The sequence below is a fragment of the Lynx rufus genome, unplaced genomic scaffold, assembly GCF_022079265.1.
Source record: "Lynx rufus isolate CCGP_SWC_20201006 ecotype Redwood Valley unplaced genomic scaffold, mLynRuf1.p SCAF_22, whole genome shotgun sequence".
NCBI classification, from domain to species: Eukaryota; Metazoa; Chordata; class Mammalia; order Carnivora; family Felidae; genus Lynx; species Lynx rufus.
The window spans coordinates 19,228,115-19,250,492 of record NW_025814837.1 but is presented as its reverse complement, the minus strand read 5'-3'; the positions used below and the strand labels follow the sequence as shown (position 1 = coordinate 19,250,492).

At 40.0% G+C, this 22,378-nt stretch overlaps 1 protein-coding gene across 2 annotated transcripts in view; it reads right to left on the bottom strand.

Moving 5' to 3' along the window:
• The window catches only part of ABHD3 (abhydrolase domain containing 3, phospholipase), a 38,641-nt gene extending 37,266 nt beyond the window's left edge, over positions 1-1,375 (bottom strand). Inside the window, exons 1-2 of one of the 2 annotated variants that reach the window (XM_047087068.1) lie at positions 1,118-1,375; positions 411-574 (exon numbers count right to left, since the gene is read on the bottom strand). In XM_047087068.1, coding sequence (XP_046943024.1) covers positions 411-574; positions 1,118-1,279 — 326 coding nt within the window. In that variant the 5' untranslated portion in view covers positions 1,280-1,375. The remainder of the gene's footprint in view (positions 1-410; positions 575-1,117) is intronic. The other variant, XM_047087067.1, reaches the window with a different exon arrangement.
• Positions 1,376-22,378: the final 21,003 nt, after the last annotated feature.

Here is a 22,378-nt window from a genome sequence, read left to right as displayed (position 1 = left end):
ATATGAAGTCCTTTTACAGGAGTCCATCATTAATTAGGATTTGGCAACATCCAAATTAATTGGCATCCTTCTCGACCCCATCCCCACTCCTAGCATCAATGAACTGGTGCATATCATCAAAGGATCTAGGTCCTTAGGGACAGACGCATGCCAAACTAGAAAAGAGTAACTCAAAAACACTTCTCTAGAAATAAACCATTTACATCAAGGCACACACAAAAACAATGGTGAACGGCAATACCTGAATATTTTCCTGCAGCTGTGTGTGTGTGGCGGGGAGCACACCTTCCACTTTCGTTCCCCCTTTCTTTTCTATATGTTTACTAACGAGAGGTTAACCAAGAACCGGGAGTATGCAGGAAAAACCCGGTGGTTTTGCAGAAATGACTGAAAAATGGAAATATACTTACTTCCTGTACTGCACCGGGGGTTTGGAAGTGATGAAAGGTCTCAGGAGTGTCTGTCCTCGACTCTCCCAGCACCAGACCGTGGGGTAGTACGTTTCTGTCACCACGGGACAGTGGTCCTGAAGGAAGCGGTTGAAACTCTCACCCCCCGTCACTAACTGGGGCTTCTGTGGGGAAAGCCGGTGTTATAGTGAAGGGTCTAGAACAAAGTTTCTGCCAACCGTAAACCAGAAATGAGCAGACTCGTCCCTCGCCCGCACGTTCCCTCCGATTACATCTTCTTCTAGAAGCCTGACAAAAATAATTCGCAGTCACAACGGACTTAAAGGGAGGTTTACCAAACTCTTGAAGGGGAAGGCGAGAGCTGAGATAAGGGAGTCCTTGTCAGAAGTGCTACAGCATTGCCAGCCCCGCGAATGGTGACAGGGCAGCCCCGCCGCGCCTAGGTCAGCCGGGTCCTGGCTGCAGTCCGAGGACCCCGGCCGAACCCACAACACGCCGACAAGGGCTGGCCCGCTTTCCCGCGCGCGCTCAAAGGGCGTCCATCAGATATCGGGGAAAGGGCGACAACTCAAGCAGCACTCTCGCCTCCAGGACGACCCCAGCCACCCGTCCCTCCAGCGGCAGCTCCAGCTTCACCAGCTGCTGTCCCTCCCAGCAGAGCTGCCCGAGGCCCTGCGCCCCGGCGCCCGCGCCAACCCCCGGCTCACCTTGGCAATGCTGCTCAGGTAATAGAAGGCGTAAGCGACACTGAAGCCCAGAATCAGGGATAAGCCCACACCCGAGCCGAAGAACCCAACCCGGACTTGGTGCTCCAAGTAGAGAGAGAGCTCCCGGGACAGCATCCGCAGGTCCATAGCTAAGCGCTGCATGGCCCTGTGGCGGGAGGCCAACCAGCCCGCGAGCCAGCGAAAGCGGCGCGGGGCTGCGGCGGACCCTCGACTAGAGCGTCTCTTACCGGGTAGAGAGCGGCTTCCGCGAGCGGGCGCGGCCGAGCGGCCCCGGGAGGCGTAACACAGCTGCCAGACGCCGCCGGCTCCGCCCCGGCTTCCCTGGAACCGCCCCCTCCGCCAGCCACTCAGGAACCTTCCAGAGGCGCGGTACCAAGCGCGGCCCCCGAGCGGTGGCGGTCCCGGTCTCCCGGTCTGGTCCAGGCATTCCGGGCGACACCCTCCCTTGCTTCCCCCTCCCCTCCCCCCGCCCCAAGGGTGGGGAGCAAGGAAGCATCGGCTTTGGAGAAGGAAATGGGCCTGGCAGTGCGCATTCAGGGCCGGGGCCGGGCAGCAGCCCCAATGACCTTGAACGATTACGCACGGTGGTGGGTCTCAGTGAATCCTTACTGTAAACTAGAGGTTTAGAGTGCCCAGGAAGTGTGCCTTAGATTAAAAAATTGGGGGAGTTAATGCCAAAGATACGCTAGAAGAATGCGCTGTGTAGTGGAAAGAAAAATGCTACATCTCCCAGAAAGTTGTGTTTCCCCTGAAGACTGTCAAAAGAGAAAAAATATTCTGTAAACGTCCGATAGTGAGGACATTCATAATTTAAATCTCTCTGAATCCTTTTAGTTAAGTATGCCTTGCATGAGAAGTGGTTACCTAAAATAAGAAGATCAAGAAAATGAACTAGAATTCAAAAAATTTTAAAGCCTATTTGTGGTTCATTAGTGCTTTGAGCTTCTAGACTTACAGAAAATCAGTTACCTAACGTAGGGACAGGAAGCCACTTATGAATGAAGTAGGTTTTCCTAGGTTTATTTATGGCAACATGACTAAAGCTGGAAGATACAGGCATATAAAAGTGCTGGAAGATGTAAAATCTGTTATTATGAACTCCTCCCACTTAGAAGTAACAAGAGTGGCAAGACTTAAACAGGCAAAAAGGAAAAGGTAAGGGCTGTATAGACATGAAAAATTTCACAGTATTGTTCATTAATTATAGAAATTAGTGATAGAGAAATGGAATGGGCCAGAAGTAAGCAATTTATTTGGCTTTGATTTGGTCACTGTAACTTGATGGTTGTCCATACCCAGAATGATTTAGTTGCGTTCACTGAGCCTGTTGTTTTTTGTTTTGCCTTTTTTTAAAATCTGTATTATAAGAATTTCTACTTTATAGAGTCTTTGGGATGACTGAATGAAGTAATGTATGTGACTGAATGAAGTAATGTATGTGCTGAATATAAGTAATTCTCTTTCATTCACTGGCTCTTGCATCTGAGCACAGCCAGAAAACACATAACACATGCTGGTTGCCATATTTGACAATTTACATGCAAAATTCTTTATAATGCCTGCACCCACCTTCTTCTGCCCCGCCCATCAATAAATACATATATATTTCATTTGCTTAAGTTTAAAGTGAAAATACTGAAAATGCTTCATTAGCATAATGGTGTGTAGAAAGCATGCTGACCTGGGAGTAAACAACTCTGAACCCACCAAACTTAGGCAAACCATTTACTCTTTTGGACCCTCAATTCCTTGTCTGTAAAATAAGATGGCTGAAATTGAAGATACCAAACTTTCTTTCCTGTTAGAAGAACATTCACGAACTTCCTTAAGATAAGAATATTCCAATTTAGGGGCACCTGGGTGGTTCAGTTGCTTGAGGTCCAGCTTCAGTTCAGGGGCATGATCTCACAGTTTGTGGGTTCAAGCCCTATGTCCAGATCTGTGCTGACAGAGCCCGGAGCCTGCTTCGGATTCAGTGTCTCCCTATTTCTCTCTACCCATCTCCCACTTGTGTATGCACGCAGGCTTTCTCTCTCAAAAACAAACAAACAAACAAAAAAGAATATTCCAATTTAGATGAAGAAATGAGAGCTTATATCCCACCATGACCCTCAATGACTTCTTCCACCTGGTGTCCATGCCTGTGTATAATTCCTTCTCCTTGAGTGCAGATAGGACCAGTGAATTATTGCTAACCAAAAGAATATGGTAAAAGTGAGGAGATGTCACCACTTCTGTGATTACATTATCTTATGTGACGCTAGCTTACTAGATTGGAGCTAAAGCCTTTCCTGCCACCTTGAGGAAGCAGACAGCCATATGAACCACTCATGGAGAGGACCACATAGCAGGGAACTAGTGGCACCTTCCAGGATTTTTCAGGGGGAGGGGTGTCTGTAGCTGACAACCAGCAAAAAGATGGGGACTTTAATCCTACAACTGCAAGGAAATGAATTCGGCCAACACTCTAAATAAGCTTAGAAGCAGATTCTTCCTCAGTCAAGCCTCCAGATGAAAACACAGCCTGTCTAACATCTTGATGATAGCCTTGTGAGACCTGGAGCAGAGCCCCAGTTAGGCTGTGCTTGGACTTCTGATCCACGGAAACTGTTAGATAGTAAAAGTGTTGTTTTAAGTGCTAAATTTGTGGTAATTTGTTATACAGCAATAGAAAACTAATAGAGAATATAAAAAGGTCCTACAAAAGCATTCAAATATTAATAAATATCAGTGACTCATTTTTGCCTATCAATATACAGTTGACCCTTGAACAGCATGGGGGTTAGAGGTGCCAACCCCTGCACAGGCAAAAATCTGTGTATAACTTTTTACTCTTCAAAAACTTAACTAATAGCCTATTGTTGATGGAAGCCTTACTGATAGCACAAACAATAGATTAACACATATTTTGTATGTTATATGTATTATATACTATATTCTTGTGATAAAGTAAGCTAGAGAAAAGAAACATTATTAAGAAAATCATAAGGAAGAAAATCACAGTACCATATCGGTTTTTAAATTATTATTTTAGAGAGAGCATGCAAGTTGGGGAGAGGGACAAAGGGAGAGATAGAAAAAATCTTAAGTAGGCTCCATGCTCAGCACGGAGCCCGACGCAGGGTTCAATTCCATGACCCTGGAACCATGACCTGAGCCAAAATCAAGAGTTAGATACTCAACTGTCTGAGCCACCCATGTACCCCAGTACCATATCATATTTATAAAAAAAAAAATCTTCGTATAAGTGGCATGTTGTTCAAGGATCAACTGCATTTGTTGTAGGGATGTTTTAAATAAGTTAAAGATTTCAGCTCTTTCAATCAATATTCAACGTTAAGAAACCCATTAAGAGATTTTTTAATATTTTTCTTTATACTCCTTTTTGATTACTTGTCACAATGAACATTTATTACTTTTTACACAGTAAAAAAGTCATTTAAAAACATACAAAATTAATTGTAAAGGAATAAATCATGTGAAAAGATACATAACTAAAAGTAGGAAAGGCCAAAACATTCTAAGATGTAATGGAAAACAAGTTTTAAATAGGAAGACACCTTCATAAATTTTGTGTGCAATATGCCCTGGGTTTTTTTTTTATTGAGGAATGGCATTTAGAAATCAAGATACAGGCACTGGGTGTGGTCATTGCTACTGGAGTATCCTCTAGATACTAGATACTACACACTAGAAAGAGCTCTAGTGTGTAGGCCCTGGTAGCTGACTGAGCTAGGTAATATGTCTATGTATACTAACCCATGTGTGCGTATATCTGTATCTGTATCTGTATCTGTATCTGTATCTGTATCTGTATCTAGAGTTGTTTTTGTATCTATTCATCTGTATTTACAATAAGCTAAAGATGAGTTAAGAAAAAATATGAGCTCTTTTATGTGGACTCCCTGAGGGTTTTTAGGAGGAATTAAACCTCGTAACTTAAGTTTTTCTTTAATTTTTGGATAAACCAAAATTCTATCTGTAATAGGAAATACCCTATTCCCTTAACCTCCTCAATTCTATTACAAATTAGCAACAGAAATGGTTTATACTTATAGAGAATGCCAGAACTGAAAACCATAAGACACATACGTAATGAAACATAAATTTTAGATTATATACAATTAAAATAAATATTATAGTTCTCTATGGATTGTTATAAAAAATTGTGGATGTCTCTAAATTATTTATTAGTAAACCACTGTGACCCCCAACTCCTCAGTTCTGATATTTATTATTATACTTACTCTAGCCCTATCTTTAGCATTAATCATCCCTAACCCTACACAGCCCAACCTTAGCACTAGCCATCTGATTTCCAACTGATTGATTTGGGGGGCGGGGTGGAGGAGACTATAATATACCCTAGGAACTGAGGCCAGGGACTTCAGGATGAGAAAAGTAATTTAAATAAGAAAGAGCTCTAGTAGCTGGCAGAAAGTCATGTTGGAAAGGAGAAATGTACATGTGGGGGTCCTGGTGGATGCCTGGGGAAGAAACAAGTTGAATTCTTAGAAGGCTTCAGAAGTGGTCAAGGGGGCAGATGAGTTTGTGGTCCTTACCTTCCCTCAAGGTTAAATTGTGTTTATTAGATTCAGGGTATGGCAGCCAAGTAGTAGCCATAATAGGGAGATAAATTAACCTGCTTCCTCCAAGGTAACTGGAGTCATTTGGGAACATCTCACTGTGGAGAGGATTAATTTACAGACTAACATAACTGGAGGAACATAAAGTTGATGCTTCCTCTTCCTCCTTCCCCAGGGAGAAGCCAAAAACTTATTTTGTATAATATAGAGTGACAGACAGATAGAAAGAAAGAAAAAGAAACCATCATATGGGTTCCAACTGAAATGTATGAGATCAAAATTATCTTAACAGTATTTAATTCCTCTTCATGCAAAGAGGCAGCCCTCTCATCATATGTAGCTGAAAAGAGAAATATTTTTGGCCACCTTGACATCTGTGAAAACACGCTCCCCTGTTCATTCCCAAATAACTCATTTACGAGTAAACGTACCCATAGTAGACAGGTATGGAGTGGTCATGTGAAAGTGCTGCAAGAATATGCTAAAATCAGTTCGTAAGACAACTCATTAAGGAACAACAACAACAAAATGGAAAAGAGAATAGTTGGTTGTATACCTCCAAACTTACCTGTATATACACACTGGTGTCACTAATGGGCTACAGTCCTTGAAAAGGTGTGTGGGAGTCAGGCGGGGAGTGGCATGGGAATGAGATCCAAACACAGGTGAAGGCAATGCCCTTTTCTACCTCATCAAAGGTCACAGTCTATGGTAGGCAGAATTCTGAGATGTCCTCTTCTCAAGATTCCTCCCCCTGATGTACACACCCTTATATAATCCCCTACATTTGAGTGTGCGTGGGACATATCAATATGATGGGATATCATTTCTGGATTATGTTACATTATATAGTAAAGATGAAGTGATTTTGAAGATGTAATGAAAGGCCCTAGTTAGTAGACTCTGAGTTAATACAAAGGGAGATTTCTTGGGTAGGCCTGATCTAAGGCTTTTAAAAGAAAGTCCAAGGGTCAGACATGGAGGAAGTCAGAGACTCTTTCTTCTTCTGGCCTTTAAGAAGCAAGCGTCTGGGGTATTTGGATGGCTCAGTTAGTTAAGCGTTTGACTCTTGATTTTAGCTCAGGTCATGATCTCACACTCCTGAGATTGAGCCCTGTGTCAGCCTCTGTGCTGAGTGTGGAGCCTGCTTAAGATTCTCTCTCTCCTTTGGGGCGCCTGGGTGGCTCAGTCGGTTAAGTGTCTGACTTCAGCTTAGGTCACGATCTCGCGGTCCGTGAGTTCGAGCCCCACGTCGGGCTCTGGGCTGATGGCTCAGAGCCTGGAGCCTGCTTCCGATTCTGTGTCTCCCTCTCTCTCTGTCCCACCCCTGTTCATGCTCTGTCTCTCTCTGTCTCAAAAATAAATAAACGTTAAAAAAAATTTGAAAGATTCTCTCTCTCCTTCAAGAAATGTCTCAAATATATGACTTAACCTTACACCTAAAGGAACTGGAAAAAGAATAGCAAATAAAGCCCCAAAGTAGCAGAAAAAGGGAAATAAGAAAGATTAGAACAGAAATCAAGGATATTGAAATAAAAAAAAATAGAACAGGTCAATAAAATTAGGAGTTGGTTCTTTGAAAGAATTAACATTGATAAACCCCAGCCAGATTTGTCAAAAAGAAAAAGGAAAGGACCCAAATAAATAAAATCATGAATGAAAGAGGAGAGATCACAACCAACACTGCAGAAATACAAACAATAATAAGAGAATATTATGAGCAATTATATGCCAACAAATTGGACAATCTGGAAGAAATGGATAAATTCCTAGAAACATATAAACTGAAAACTGAAACAGGAAGAAATAGAAAATTTGAACAAACCCATAACCAGTAAAGAAATTGAATCAGTATCAAAAATCGCCCAACAAACAAGAGTCCAGGGCCAGATGGATTCCCGTGGGAATTCTACCAAACATTTAGAGAAGAGTTAATACTTATTCTTTTGAAGCTGTTACAAAAAAAAAAAAAAAAAGAAAGAAAAAGAAAAAAGAAAGAAAAAGAAAAAAGGAAAGAAAAGAAAAAGAAAGAAAGAAATGAAAGGGAAACTTCCAAACTCATTCTATGAGGCCAGCAGTACCTTGATTTCAAAAGCAGACAAAGACCTCACTAAAAAGGAGAACTATAGACCAATTTCCCTGATGAACATGGATGCAAAAATTCTCCACAAGATATTAGGACATCAAGCCCAACAATACATTAAAAGAATTATTCACCATGATCAAGTGGGATTTATTCCTGGGCTACAGGGGTGGTTCAGTATCCGAAAACCAATGTGATATACCATATTAATAAAGGAAAGGATACAAACCACATGATTCTCTCAATAGATTTAGAAAAGGTATTTGACAAAATACAGCATCCTTTCTTGATAAAAACCCTCAAGAAAGTAGGAATTGAAGGAACAGTCCTCAACATCAAAAATGCCATATACAGGGGCGCCTGGGTGGCTCAGTCGGTTAAGCTGCCGACTTCGGCTCAGGTCATGATCTCACGGCCGTGAGTTCGAGCCCCGTGTCGGGCTCTGTGCTGACAGCTCAGAGCCTGGAGCCTGTTTCGGATTCTGTGTCTCCCTTTCTCTGACCCTCCCCTGTTCATGCTCTGTCTCTCTCTGTCTCAAAAATAAATAAACGTTAAAAAAAATGCCATATACAAAAACCCACAGCTAATACCATCCTCAATGGGGAAAAACTTAGAGCTTTTCCCCTAAGGTCAGGAACACAACAGGGATGTCCACTCTCACCACTGTTGTTCAATATAATACAGAAAGTCCTAGCCTCAGCAATCAGACAATGCATACAAATTAGAAAGGAAGAAGTCAAGCTTTCACTCTTCACAGACAACATGATACTCTATGTGGAAAACTTGAAAGACTCCACCAAAAAACTGCTAGAACTGACATACGCATTCAGCAAAGTCACAGGATATAAAATCAATGTTGCAAATGACATGTTGGATAAAGGATTAGTATCCAAAACCTGTAAAGAACTTATCAAACCTAACACCCCCAAAAAACAAATAATCCAGTGAAGAAATGACCAGAAGATACAAATAGACACTTTTCCAAAGAAGACATCCAGATGGCTAACAGACACATGAAGATGTTCAACATCACTCATCATTAGGGAAATACAAATCCAACCCACAATGAGATACCACCTCATACCTGCCAAAAAGACTAAAATGAACAACTCAGAAATCAACAGATTCAGTGAGGATGCAGAGAAAGGGGAAAATTTTGTACTGTTAGTGGGAATGCAAACTGGCACAGCCACTCTGGAAAACAGTATGAAGTTTCCAGTATGAAATTAAAAATAGAACTATCCTATGACCCATCAATTGCACTACTAGGTATTTATTCAAAGGATACAAAAATGCACCACAATGTTTATAACAGTACTATCAACAATAGTCAAATTATGGAAAGAGCCCAAATGTCCACTGACTGATGAATGGATAAAAAAGATGTGGTATAGATACATACACGCACACACACACACACACACACACACACACACACACACACACTGGAATATTACTCAGCAATCAAAAAGAATGAAATCTTGCCATTTGCAACAATATGGACGGAACTGGAGTGTGTTATGCTAAGCAAAATAAGTCAGAAAGACAAATATTATATGACTTCACTCGTGGAATTTAAGAAACAAAACAGATGAACATAGGGGAAGGGAAGAAAAAAATAAAATAAGGTAAAAATGGAGAGAGAGGCAAACCATAAGGGACTCTTGAATACAGAGAACAAACAGGGTTGCTGGAGGGAAGGTGTGTGGGGGGATGGGTTAAATGAGTGATGGACATTAAGGAGGGCACTTGCTGGGATGAGTACTGGGTGTTATATGTAAGTGATGAGTCACTAAATTCTACTCCTGAAACCAATCCTACACTATATGTTAACTAACTTGAGTTAAAAAAAAAAAAAAGAATTCTCTCTTTCTCCCTCTGCCCCTCCCTCACATGCACATGCACTCTCTCTCTCTCTCTCTCTCTCTCTCTCTCTCTGTGTCTCTCTCAAAGAAAAATAAAATAAATAAAAATAAGGGGGCGCCTGGGTGGCGCAGTCGGTTAAGCGTCCGACTTCAGCCAGGTCACGATCTCGTGGTCCGGGAGTTCGAGCCCCGCGTCAGGCTCTGGGCTGATGGCTCAGAGCCTGGAGCCTGTTTCCGATTCTGTGTCTCCCTCTCTCTCTGCCCCTCCCCCGTTCATGCTCTGTCTCTCTCTGTCCCAAAAATAAATAAACGTTGAAAAAAAAATAAAAAAAAAATAAAAATAAGAAGAAGCAATCCTCCACAAGTTCTACACCTGCAAGAAAATGAATTCTCCAAATAACCATATGAACTTGGTACAGGACCCTGAACTTCAGATAAAGCTAAAGCCATGGCTATTGAGTGTATTAGCTTTGGATTTTTTGTAAATCCCCTTTATTATGTTGAGGAAATTCCTTTTTGCTCTTAGTTTGTTCAGGATTTTCATCATGAAAAGGTGTTAGATATTTTCAAATACTTTTTCTGTATTAAGTGGGATGAACATGTGTTATTTTTCCCCCTTTATTCTGGTAATGTGGTATAGTACACTGATTGATTTTCATATGCTGAAGCACCCTTGCATTCTGGAATATATCCCACTCAGTCATGAGGTATAATCCTCTTACTGTGCTGCTGGGTTAGGTTTGCTCGTATTTTGTTGAGGATTTTTCTCATCTATATTCATAAGGTATGCTGTCTCTAGTTTCCCTTTGGATTGTTTTTGTCTGGCTTTGGTATCAGGGTAACGCTGGTGTCATAGAATGAGTCAGAAGTGCTTCTTTCACTTTTATACTTTGGAGGAGTTTGAGAAGCATTGGTATTAATTCTTTAAACATTTGGTAGAGTTCACCAATGAAAGCTTATGGTCCTAGGCTTTGTTAGGGGGAAGGTTTTTGATTACTGATTCAATCTCTTGTTATAAGTCTGTTCAATTTTTGTGTTTGTTCTTGAGTCAGTTTAAAAAAAATTTCTTAACGTTTATTTATTATTGAGAGACAGAGAGACACAGAGCATGAGCAGGGGAGGGATAGAGAGAGGGAGAGACACAGAATCTGAAGTAGGCTCCAGGCTCTGAGCTGTCAGCACAGAGCCCGTTGTGGGGCTCGAACTCACAAACTGCGAGATCATGACCCGACCCGAAGTCGGTTGCTTAACCAACTGAGCCACCCAGGCGCCCTTTGATAGTACGTATTTTTCTAGAAGTTTGTCTATTTCAGTTAGATTATCTAATTTGTTGGTTTACAATTGTTCACAGTATTTTTTTTTAAGTTTGTTTATTTTGAGAAAGAGAGGGAGAGAGAGAGAGACAGTGGGGGAGAGGCGGGGGTGGGGTGGGAACAGACGCTCTTAAGCAGGCTCCAAATCAGGCTCTATGCTGACAGCAGAGAGCTTGATGTGGGGCTTGAACTCACCAACTGTGAGATCATGAGCCGAAGTCAGATGCTCAACCAACTGAGCCACCCAAGTGCCCCTTCATAGTATTTTTTATATAATAATCTTTAAAAAGGTTTTTTAATGTTTATTTATTTTGGAGAGAGAGAGAGGGATGGAGGGAGAGAGGGAGAGAGACAGACAGACAGACAGAGCATGAGTGCGGGAGGGGCAGAGAGAGAGGGAGACACGTAATCCGAAGGAGGCTCCAGGCTCTGAACTGTCAGCACAGAGCCCAACACAGGGCTCAAACCCATGAACTGCAGGATCATGACCTGAGCCAAAGTTCATCCGGGTGCCCCTATAATCCCCTCCCACAACCCTTCCAGTAACCCTCTATTAGTTCTCTATATTTAAGAGTCTTTTATGTTTTGTCCCCCTCCCTGTTTTTATATTATTTTTGCATCCCTTCCCTTATGTTCATCTGTTTCTATCCTAAATTCCTCATATGAGTGAAGTCATATGATATTTGTCTTTCTCTGACTGACTAATTTCACTTAGCACAATACCCTCCATTTCCATCCACATAGTTGCAAATGGCAAGATTTCATTCTTTTTGATTGCTGAGTAATACTCCATTGTATATATATATATATATATATATATATATATATATATATATATCACATCTTCTTTATCCATTCATCCATCAATGGACATTTAGACATTTAGACTCTTTCCATACTTTGGCTATTGTTGATAGTGCTGCTATAAACATTGGGGTGCATGTGTTCCTTCGAAACAGCACACCTGTATCCCTTGGATAAATACCTAGTAGTGCAATTGCTGCGTTGTAGGGTAGTTCTATTTTTAGTTTTTTGAGCAACCTCCATATTGTTTTCCAGAGTGGCCACACCAGTTTGCATTCCCACCAGCAGTGCAAAAAAGATCCTCTTTCTCTGCATCCTTGGTTATTGCCTGAGTTGTTAATGATAGCCATTCTGACAGGTGTGAGGTGACATCTCATTGTGGTTTTGATTTGTATTTCCCTGATGATGAGTGATGGTGAGCATCTTTTCATGTGTTGGTTGGCCATCTGGATGTTTTCTTTGGAAAAGTGTCTATTCATGTCTTTTGCCCATTTCTTGACTGGATTATTCATTTTTTGGGTGTTGAGTTTGATAAGTTCTTTATAGATTTTCGATACTAACCCTTTATCTGATATGTCATTTGCAAATATCTTCTCCCATTCCGTTGGTTGCCTTTTCGTTTTGCTGATTGTTTCCTTTGCTATGCGGAAGATTTTTACTGTGATGAGGTCCCCATAGTTCAATTTTGCTTTTGTTTCCCTTGCCTCTGGAGGCATGTTGAGTGAGAAGTTGCTGAGGCCAATATCAAAAAGGTTTTTGCTTGATTTCTCCTCTAGGATTTTGATGGCTTCCTGTCTTGCATTTAGGTCTTTCATCCATTTTGAGTTTATTTTTGTGAGGTGGTCCAGGTTCATTTTTCTGCATGTCGCTGTCCAGTTTTCCCAGCACCATTTGCTGAAGAGACTGTCTTCATTCCATTGGATATTCTTTCCTGCTTTGTCAAAGATTAGTTGGCCATACATTTGTGGGTCCATTTCTGGGATCTCTATTCTGTTCCATTGATCTGAGTGTCTGTTTTTGTGCCAGTACCACACTGTCTTGATGATTTCAGTTTTGTAATACAGCTTGAAGTCTGGGATTGTGATGCCTCCAGTTTTGGTTTTCTTTTTCAAGATTGCTTTGGCTATTTGGGATCTTTTCTGGTTCCATACAAATTTTAGGATTGTTTGTTCTAGCTCTGTGAAGAATGCTGGTGTTATTTTGATAGGAATTGCTCTTCTTTTTTTTAATGTAAGCATTTTCAGCTACAAATTTCTCTCTGAGCACTACTTTTGATGTATTGCATGAGTTTGAGTATGCTGTGTTTTTGTTTTCATTCATTTGAATGAAATGAAATTATCTTCTTATCTCTCTTTTAATTTGTTCTTTGACCCACAAGTTAAGAGTGTGTTGTTTTGTTTCCACATATTTGTGAATTTTCCAAGTTTCCTTCTGTGATTGATTTCTAGCTTTATTTCATTGTAGCAGATAACATACTTTGTATGATTTCAGTCTTTTAAAATTCATTGAGACTTGCTTTGTGGACTGATATGTGGTCTATTCTGGAGAAATTTCCAGTGCGGTTGAGAAGAATGTATGTTGTTGTTGGGTGTGGTGTTCCATATATGTCAATTAGGTCTAGTTGGCTTATAGTGTTGTTTTAATCTTCTATTTCTTTATTGATCTTCTGTGTGGTTGTTCTATCCATTACTGAAATTGCATATTGAAATCTTCAACTATTATTGTAGAACTGTCTATTTATCTCTCAATTCTGCCAGTTTTTGTCTCATATATTTTGGGACTTTGTTGTTAAGTGGATATATGTTTATAACTGTTGTGACATCTTGATGGATTGACCTTCTTATCAATATATTCTTTGTTTTTTGTAATTATTTTTTACTTAAAGTTTATTTAGTCTGCTTTTAGTCTAGCTGTCCCAGCTTTCCTTTGATTATTATCTGCATATTGTAGGGGGTTGAATAGTGACTACAGAAAGATATATTTAAGTCCTAACTCTGATACCTATTTGGAAATAGGGTCTTTGCTGCAGAGGTAATTAAGTTAATGGACATAATTAAGTTTGAGATGAGATCATCTTGGTCTTAGGTTGGGTCTTAAACCCAATGGTAGGCGTCCTTGTAAGAGAAAGAAAAGGGATATTTGAAAGACACACACACAGAAGAAGGCCATGTGAAGACGGAGGTGGGGATTGGAGTAACGTACCTATAAGCTATAGAATGCCAAGGATGCCAGCAGCAACCAGAAGCTAGGAGAGAGGCATGGGATGAGTTCTCCCTCAACCTCCAGAAGGAGTTAACCTGACTGACACCTTTATTTTGGACTTCTGGTCTCTAGAACTGCAAGAGAATGAATTTCCATTGTTTTCAGCTACTTAGTGTGTGGTGATTTGTCATAGGGAACTTGTACACTTGGAATGTATTTTTCCATCCTTTACTTTCAACTTATTTGTGTCTTTGATGCTAAAGTGAATCTCTTGCTGGGGTTCCTAGGTAGCTCAGTTGGTTAAGTGTCTGACTCTTGATTTTGGCTCAGGTCATGGTCTCTGGTTTGTAAGTTGAGCCTCGCATCTGGCTCTACACTGACAGCATAGAGCCTGCTTGGGATTGATTCTCTGTCTCCCTCTCTCTCTGTCTGCCCCCCCCCCCCCATAAATAAACATAAAAAAATTAAGTGAATCTTTTGTGTGGTTTTTTTTAACTTACTTTTTAATCCATTTGGCTATCTCGGTCTTGTTTTTTTTTTCTGTCTTGTTTTTATTTTAATTATTTTTTTAATGTTAATTCATCTTTGAGGGAGAGAGAGAGACAGAGTGCAAGTGGGAGAGGGGCAGAGACAGAGAGGGAGACACGGAATCTGAAGCAGACTCCAGGCTCTGAGCTGTAAGTACAGAGTCCAACGCGGGACTCGAACCCAGGGACCACGAGATCATGACCTGAGCTGAAGTCGGACATTTAATCAGCTGAGCCACCCAGGTGCCCCTCTGTCTTATTTTTAAAAATAGCTTTGCTGAGTTATAGTTTACATGCTATACAATTCACCTGCTTAAAGTGTACAACTCAATGGTTTTTAGGATATTATAAATTTTTAAAAAATCTATAAATAAATACATATTTATTTATGTAGTAAATATGTGTGGTATTTTGTTATATGTATCATATGTTGCAGAATGCATACAACAAAATTTGTCAGTTTAACCATTTTTAAATAGAAAATTCAGTGATATTAATTACATTCACAATGTTATACAACCATCACCACTTTTATTTCAGAACTTTTTTTATTACCCCAAACAGAAACTCTGTAATCATTGAGCAATAATTCTTCATTGCCTTTCCATCAACCCCCACTTTAATCTCTAATCTACTTGCTGTCTACCTATATCTAGTATAGGTACCTAGTATAAGTGGAACCATACAACATTTATCCTTTTCTGTCCAGCATAAACTTATTGTAATGCCTTCAAGATTCATCCATGTTGTAGCATCAGAACTTCACTTCTTTTTAAGGCAAAATAACATTCCATTGTGCATATATATCATATTTTGTTTATCCATTCATCTGTTGATGAACACTTGCATTGTTTCTACTTTTTGGCTATTGTGAATAATGCTATAATGAACATTGTCATACAAATATCTATTTGAGTGCCTGCTTCCAATTTCTTTCTTTAAAAAAAATTTTTTTTTAATATTTACTTTTGAGAGAGAGAGACAGAGCACAAGCAGGGGAGGGGCAGAGAGAGAGGGAGACACAGAATCTGAAGCAGGCTCCAGGCTCTGAGCTGTCAGCACAGAGCGCAATGTGGGGCTCAAACTCCTAAACTGAGAGATCAAGATACAGAAAAGGTTAAGAAAGGTTAAGGTTAAGAAAGGAAAGGTTAAGAAAGGACTGTGTTTGCAATCTGGAAATTCTCTGGGGCTCATTTTAGTATTGTTCTAGTAAAATTTAATGGTAGACTATATGCGTTAGTTAGGGTTCCCCAGACAAACAAAACCATCAGGGTGTGTGTGTGTGTGTGTGTGTGTGTGTGTGTGTATAAAGGGAATTATCATAAGGATTTGGCTCACACAATTATGGAGATGTCCTAAGATCTCCAGTTGGCAAGATGGAGACCCAAGAGAACTGATGTGTAAGTTTGAGTCCAAAGGCCTGAGAACCAGGAGAAATGATGATGTAAGTTCTACTCTCAAAGCACACAGATTGAAGACTCAAGAAGAGCTGATGTTTCAGGCCGAGTCCAAAGGTCAGAAAAACAAAACAATGTTCTAGCTCAAGTAATGGGAAGAGGAAGAGTGCTCTCTTATTCAGATTTTGTGTTATATTTAGGTCTTCCATTGACTGGATAAGGCCCACCAACATTAGGGAGAGCAATCTGCTATATTTTACCTAGAGTTTACCTATTCAAATGTTAATCTCATAACCTATTCAAATGTTAATCCCATGCAGAAACATCTTACAGATATACTTAGAGTAATGTTTGCTCAAATGTCTGGTAATCTGTAGCCCAGTCAAGTTGACACACAAAATTAACTATCACACTACAACAACCCACTAAGGACTGAGAATAAAGTCTTTCAGGAATAAAGGTTTGGACCACCTGCCAGGTATGGGACTCCAATCAGTTGACGTGCTGGGTGAGGGAAAAGTAAATATTGGCTCTGTATTGAAAGGAGAGAGTTATAAATATCAACTATGGCCTTATGACCAGTAACAGAAATGAGGACAGTAACAGCTATGCTTATTTTCTTTCTATTTCTGTTAGTTTTCTAGGAGTGCTGTAAGAAATTACCACAAATTTGGTAGATTAAAACAACTGAAATTCCTTCACAGTTGTGGAGGCTAGAAATCCAAAATCAAGGTGTTGGCAAGGCCATGCTTTCTGTTTGAAGGCTCCATGGAAGACTTCTTTGCTTCTTTCTAGTTTTTGTGCTTGCTGGCAATCTTTGGCATTCTTTTTTTTTTTTTTAAGTTTCTTTATTTATTTTGAAAGAGACAGAGAGAGAGTGCAAGTAGGGGAGGGGCAGAGAGAGAGGGAGAATCTCAAGCAGGCTCGATGTGGTTAGCATGGAGCCCAAAGTGGGGCTCGGACCTAGGAAACTATGAGATCATGACCTGAGCTCAAATCAAGAGCTCCCCAACTGACTGAGCCACCCAGGCATCCCAATCCTTGGCATTCTTGTCCTGTAGGGCACCCCTTCAAATCTGGCCTTCTTTATCTTATGGCCTTCTTATGTCTGTGTCCAAATTTACTTCTCCCTTCTCTTTTAAGGACACCAGTCACTAGATTTAGGACCCAATCTTTTCCAGTATGACTTCATCTTAACTTGACTGCATCTACAAAGACTCTTTTTTCAGGAGTTAGGACTTCAACACATCCTTTTGGAGAACATAATACAACATGGAGCACTTATTATGCATAGTATCAGTTGTACTCCTCCTTCTCCTTTCTCCTATTATTTTATATATGGAGTGTTGGTGGTTGTTTGAGTCTTCTTTTTTTCTTGGTCAGTCTAGCAAAACATCTGTCAGTTTTGTTGGTGGTTGTTAACTTTAAAGTAGGTTATTGGGCATCCAGGAGAGATTGTGGCTGAATCAGAAATGGAATTAATATCTTCCAGATATGTATGTGGTAATGAATAGGACTTTTGTGACTTTTGTTTATGGGAGAGAGAGAAGGTGAACGTGTCTTCATTTTAAGTGGCATAGTTGCATTCTCCCAGGCAGATGCATGATGTTATTTCTTTGTTATGTGAAGTTTAAATATGGAGGAACGGTGAGAATGGTGCTGAGTCCCCAGAAGAGTAGAATATTCCTGTTATTTGTGGGAGACTAATGACAGACCAACTGATGAGAGGAGAAGCCATTTTTTGTTTGATTCTATTGGAGCTTCCTGCAGCTTCTGGGTTCCTACTCAGGCAGGGCGATTCCAGAGGCTGCGGCAGTAGTGTGTGCCCTGCCTGCACTCATGGAGCTCTGACTTTGACAGTGGTAGGCAACATTGGGTAGCTGGTCTCCTGCAGCTTCAATGTGAGTGTGGGTTCCTGGCTTACTGTGAAACAGCAGAAGTTCCAACATCAGCAGCTCAAGGGCACAGTGATTATAGGTCCTAGGTAATATCATTTTCTCTTTTTCTCCTTTAATCCTACGGGGGCAGGTCATGTTTTCCCATAGTCATTAATTTCTCTTTGCTTCTGCAGCCTTTCTGACACTTTTGCAAACAATTTGCTGTATTAAATTCCTACCATTTGAATATTTGGAGTGATTTATGTTTTCCTAAGTGGATACTGATACACTTTTCTTCTTGGATACACAGCTAGGCTACAGTCACCACTCCCCCCGCCTTTGATTAGATGTGGCTGAATTCTAGATGATGGAATGTAACTGAGTAATATGTGCCATTTTGGGGCCAAAACTTTTGAGAAGTGAGTATGACCCTCTCTGCACTTTTCCCTGCTTCCTTCAGCTATACAGAGATAACCTTAGGGTGATCATGGAACAGCAGCATGAGTCCCCAAATCACCACATGGAGGAAAATGTTAAACTATTACATGAATGGGAAATAAAACTTTTTAAAAATATATTTATTTATTTTTGAGAGAGAGAGCCCGCACACGCAGGGGAGGGGCAGAGAGAGACAGGGAAACACAGAATCTGAAGCAGGCTCCAGGCTCTAAGCTGTCAGCTCAGAGTCTGATGCAGGGCTCGAACCCACGAACTGTGAGACCATGACCTGAGCTGAAGTTGGATGCTTAACTGACTGAGCCACCCAGGCACCCCTGAATGGGAAATAAAACTTAACTGTATTAGAGTCTTTATAAGTTTTGGGTCTATTTGTTATAGCAGACAGTGTTACTCTAGTAAAGTTACTCTCCAAATATTGTACATTTTTGTAGACTTTGTAAAGCAGCCAGAAATTTGTTCATAGTAGTAGAATAATAGGCAAATAATGAAACCACTTTATTTCTGGGGCAAGGATTTACTTATTATATCTTACTTATGGTTGGAATAAAATTCTTACTAGTTTTGAATGGCCCTAAGTATTTCTGAACAAATGGGCAGATAAACAAACATAAATGCAAAATAACTGTGTTCTAAACATGGCAGACACATATATGACACAGTGGTCTCCAAAGTGGAATGTGTCTACTTTGAGGAATACCAATTTAAACATATCGGGGGGTGGGGGTGCCTAGGTGGCTCAGTTGGTTAAGCATCTGACTTCAGGTCATGCTCTCGCAGTTCTTGAATATCGGGTTGTTTGCTGTCAGCACAGAGCCCACTTCAGATCCTCTGTTTCCCTTGCTCTCTGTCCCTCCCCCCCCCCCCCCGCACACTGTCTCAAAAATAAAATAAAAACATTAAAAAAATTTACATCTAGGGATACAGAAGATGATCTATTGGAGTGAGGAAAGAAAGTAGGCAAAAATTTTCCATATATTATATATCTTATCCCCATACACAGGCATACCTCGTTTTATTGCACTTTGCTTTTTTATACCTCACAGATAATGCTTTTTTTTGTTTTTTTGTTTTTTTCAATTGAAGGTTTGTGGCAACCTATGCTGGGGAAGTCCCTTGGTGCCATTTTTCCAATATCATTTGCTCACTTCATGTCTCTGTGTCACATTTTGGAACTTCCCACAATATTTCAAGCTTTCTCATCATTATTATGTGTTATGGTAATCTGTGATCAGTGACCTTTGATGTTACCACATGGACCACACCCAAATAGATAGTGGACTTAATCGATAAATGATGTGTGTGTTCTGACTGTTCCACTGACTAGCTGTTCCTCCATTTCTCTCCCTCTACTAGGTGCCTCCGTATTCCCCCCCAGACACAACAATATTGAAATTAGGCCAGTTAATTACCCTACAATGGCCTCTAAGTGTTCAAGTGAAAGGAAGAGTCACATACCTCTCACTTAAATCAAAAGCTAGAAATGATTCATCTTAGTGAGGAAGGCAGGTGGAAAGCTGAGATAGGCTGAAAGCTAGGCTTTTTTCACCAGTTAGCCAAATTGTGAATGTAAAGGAAAAGTTTCTGAAAGAAATTAAAGGTGCTAACCCAGTGAACACATAAATGATAAGAAAGTGTAACCACTTTATTGCTGATATGGAGAAAGTTTTTGTGGTCTGGATAGAAGATCAAACCAGCCACAATATTCCCTTAAACTGAAGACTAATCCTAAGCAAAGTCCTGACTCTCTTCAATTTTATGAAGGCTGAGAGAGGTGAGGAAGTTGCAGAAAAAAAAAAAATTGAAGATAGCATAAGGTGTCTCATGAGGTTTAAGGAGAGAAGCTGTCTCCATGACATCAAAGTGCAAGGTGAAGTTGCAAGTGCTGTTGTGGAAACTGCAGCAAGTTGTTCAGATCTTCGAAAGATCATTACTGAAGGTGGCTACACTAAACAACAGGTTGTCAATATAGACAAAATAGCTTTCTATTGGAAGAAGATGCTATTCAGACTTTTCATAACTAAAGAGAGGTCAACACCCAGCCTCAAAGCTTCAAAGGAAAGGTTGACTTTCTTGTTATGTGCTAATGTAGCTGGAGACTTTAAGTTGAAGCCAATGCTCATTTACCATTCTGAATATCCGAGCTCCCTGAAGAATGATTCTAAATCTACTCTGTCTGTGCTGTATAAATGGAACAACAAAGGCTGGATGACAGCATATCTGTTTACAACATGGTTTACTGAGTATTTTAAGGCTACTGTTGAGGCTGACTGCTCAGAAAAAAAATTCCTTTCAAAATATTGCTGCTCATTGACAATGCACATGGTTATACAAGAGCTCTGATGGAGATGTACAATGAGATTAATATTGTTTTTGTGCCTGCTAACATAACATCGATCTTGTTGCTTATGGATCAAGGAAAAATTTAGACTTTCAAGTTTTATGATTAAAAATATGTTTCATAAAGCTATATCTGTCATAGATAGTGATAACCCTGATAGAATTGGTCAAAGTATGTTGAAAACCTTCTGGAAAACATTCACCATTCTGAATGCCATTTGTAATTCATGGGAAGAGGTCAAAATATCAACACGGACAGGAGTTTAGAAGAAGCTGATTCCAACCCTCATGGATGACTTTGAGGAGTTCCAGACTTCAGTGGAGGAAGTCACTGCAAATGTGGTAGAAATAGCAAGAGAACTAGAATTTTCTATCTATTTCTGGTGAAGATGCTGTGAAGATTGTTGTAATGACAAAAAAAAAAAAAAAGGATTTAGAATATTACATCAACTTGAATTGACAAAGCAGCTGCAGAGTTTGAGAGGATTGACTAATTCTGAAAGAACTTCAGTGGGTAAAATGCTATCAAACATAATTGCATGCTACAGAGAAATCATTTGTGAAAGAGAAGAGTCAGTAGATACATAAAACTTCATTGTTGTCTTATTTTAAGAAATTGCCACAAGGCGCCTAGGTGACTCAGTAGGTTTAGCAGCTGACTTCCGCTCAGGTGATGATCTAATACTTCGTGGTTTTGAGCCCCAGAGCCCCAAATGGGCTCTGTGCTGACAGCTAGGAGCCTGGAGCCTGCTTTGGATTCTGTGTCTCCCTCTCTCTCTGCCCCTCCCCGACTCACGCTGTCTCTACCTCTTATAAATAAACTTAAAAAAGATAAAAAAAAAAAAAAAAAGAAATTGCCACAGCCACCTGAACCTTCAGCAACCACCACCCTGATCAGTCAGCAGATTTCAGTATGGAGGCCAGACCCTCCACCAGCAAAAAGATTACAACTCCCTGAGAGCTCAGATGATGGTGAGCATTTTTTTTTTTTTTTAGCAATAAAGTACTTTTTAAATTAAGGTATGTACTTTTTTTAGACATAATGCTATTGCACACTTAAAAGTCTACAGTATAGTATAAACATAACTTTTATATGCATGGGGAAACCGAAAATTCATTTGTCTCACTTCACTGCAATACTTGCTTAATTTGGTGGTCTGGAACCAAACCCGCAATATCCCTGAGGTATGTCTGTAATTTCAATTAAGTAAATTATATTACACATACAACATGGTAGTACATATATAATTTATACGCAAATAAGTACATATATCAGAAGTGCATGTTCAAAAATTTTGAACCAAAAGGGTGTATAATCAAAACCATTTAGAGACTATTGGCAAACTGCATTGAGTAGTCTTGAAATAGTATTAGCAAGATGATGGTGTTGTAAAGTCACAATGTATTTAATAAGAGGATGGATGGATAAGACAGTGTTTAACATAAAGAAATACTACAGGGTTCCTGGGTGGCTCAGTCAGTTAAGTGACCGACTCTTGATTTCGGCTCAGGTCATGATCTCATGAACTATGATCTACGAACTATGCATCCTGCTTGGGATTCTCTCTCTCCCTCTGTCTTTGCCTCTCTCTCTCAAAATAAATAAATAAACATTAAAAAAAATGAAAAAAAATTCCCTCATTAAAAAGAGAAATACATTCAGTATTAGATTATAGTTTTAGTTGTATGTCTTAACTTCCTCTGTAATACTGGACAAGTTTCTACGTAATCTGTCCTGGCTTCATTTTCTTCTTCTTTTTTTAAAAATTATTTTCAATTAAAAAAACGTT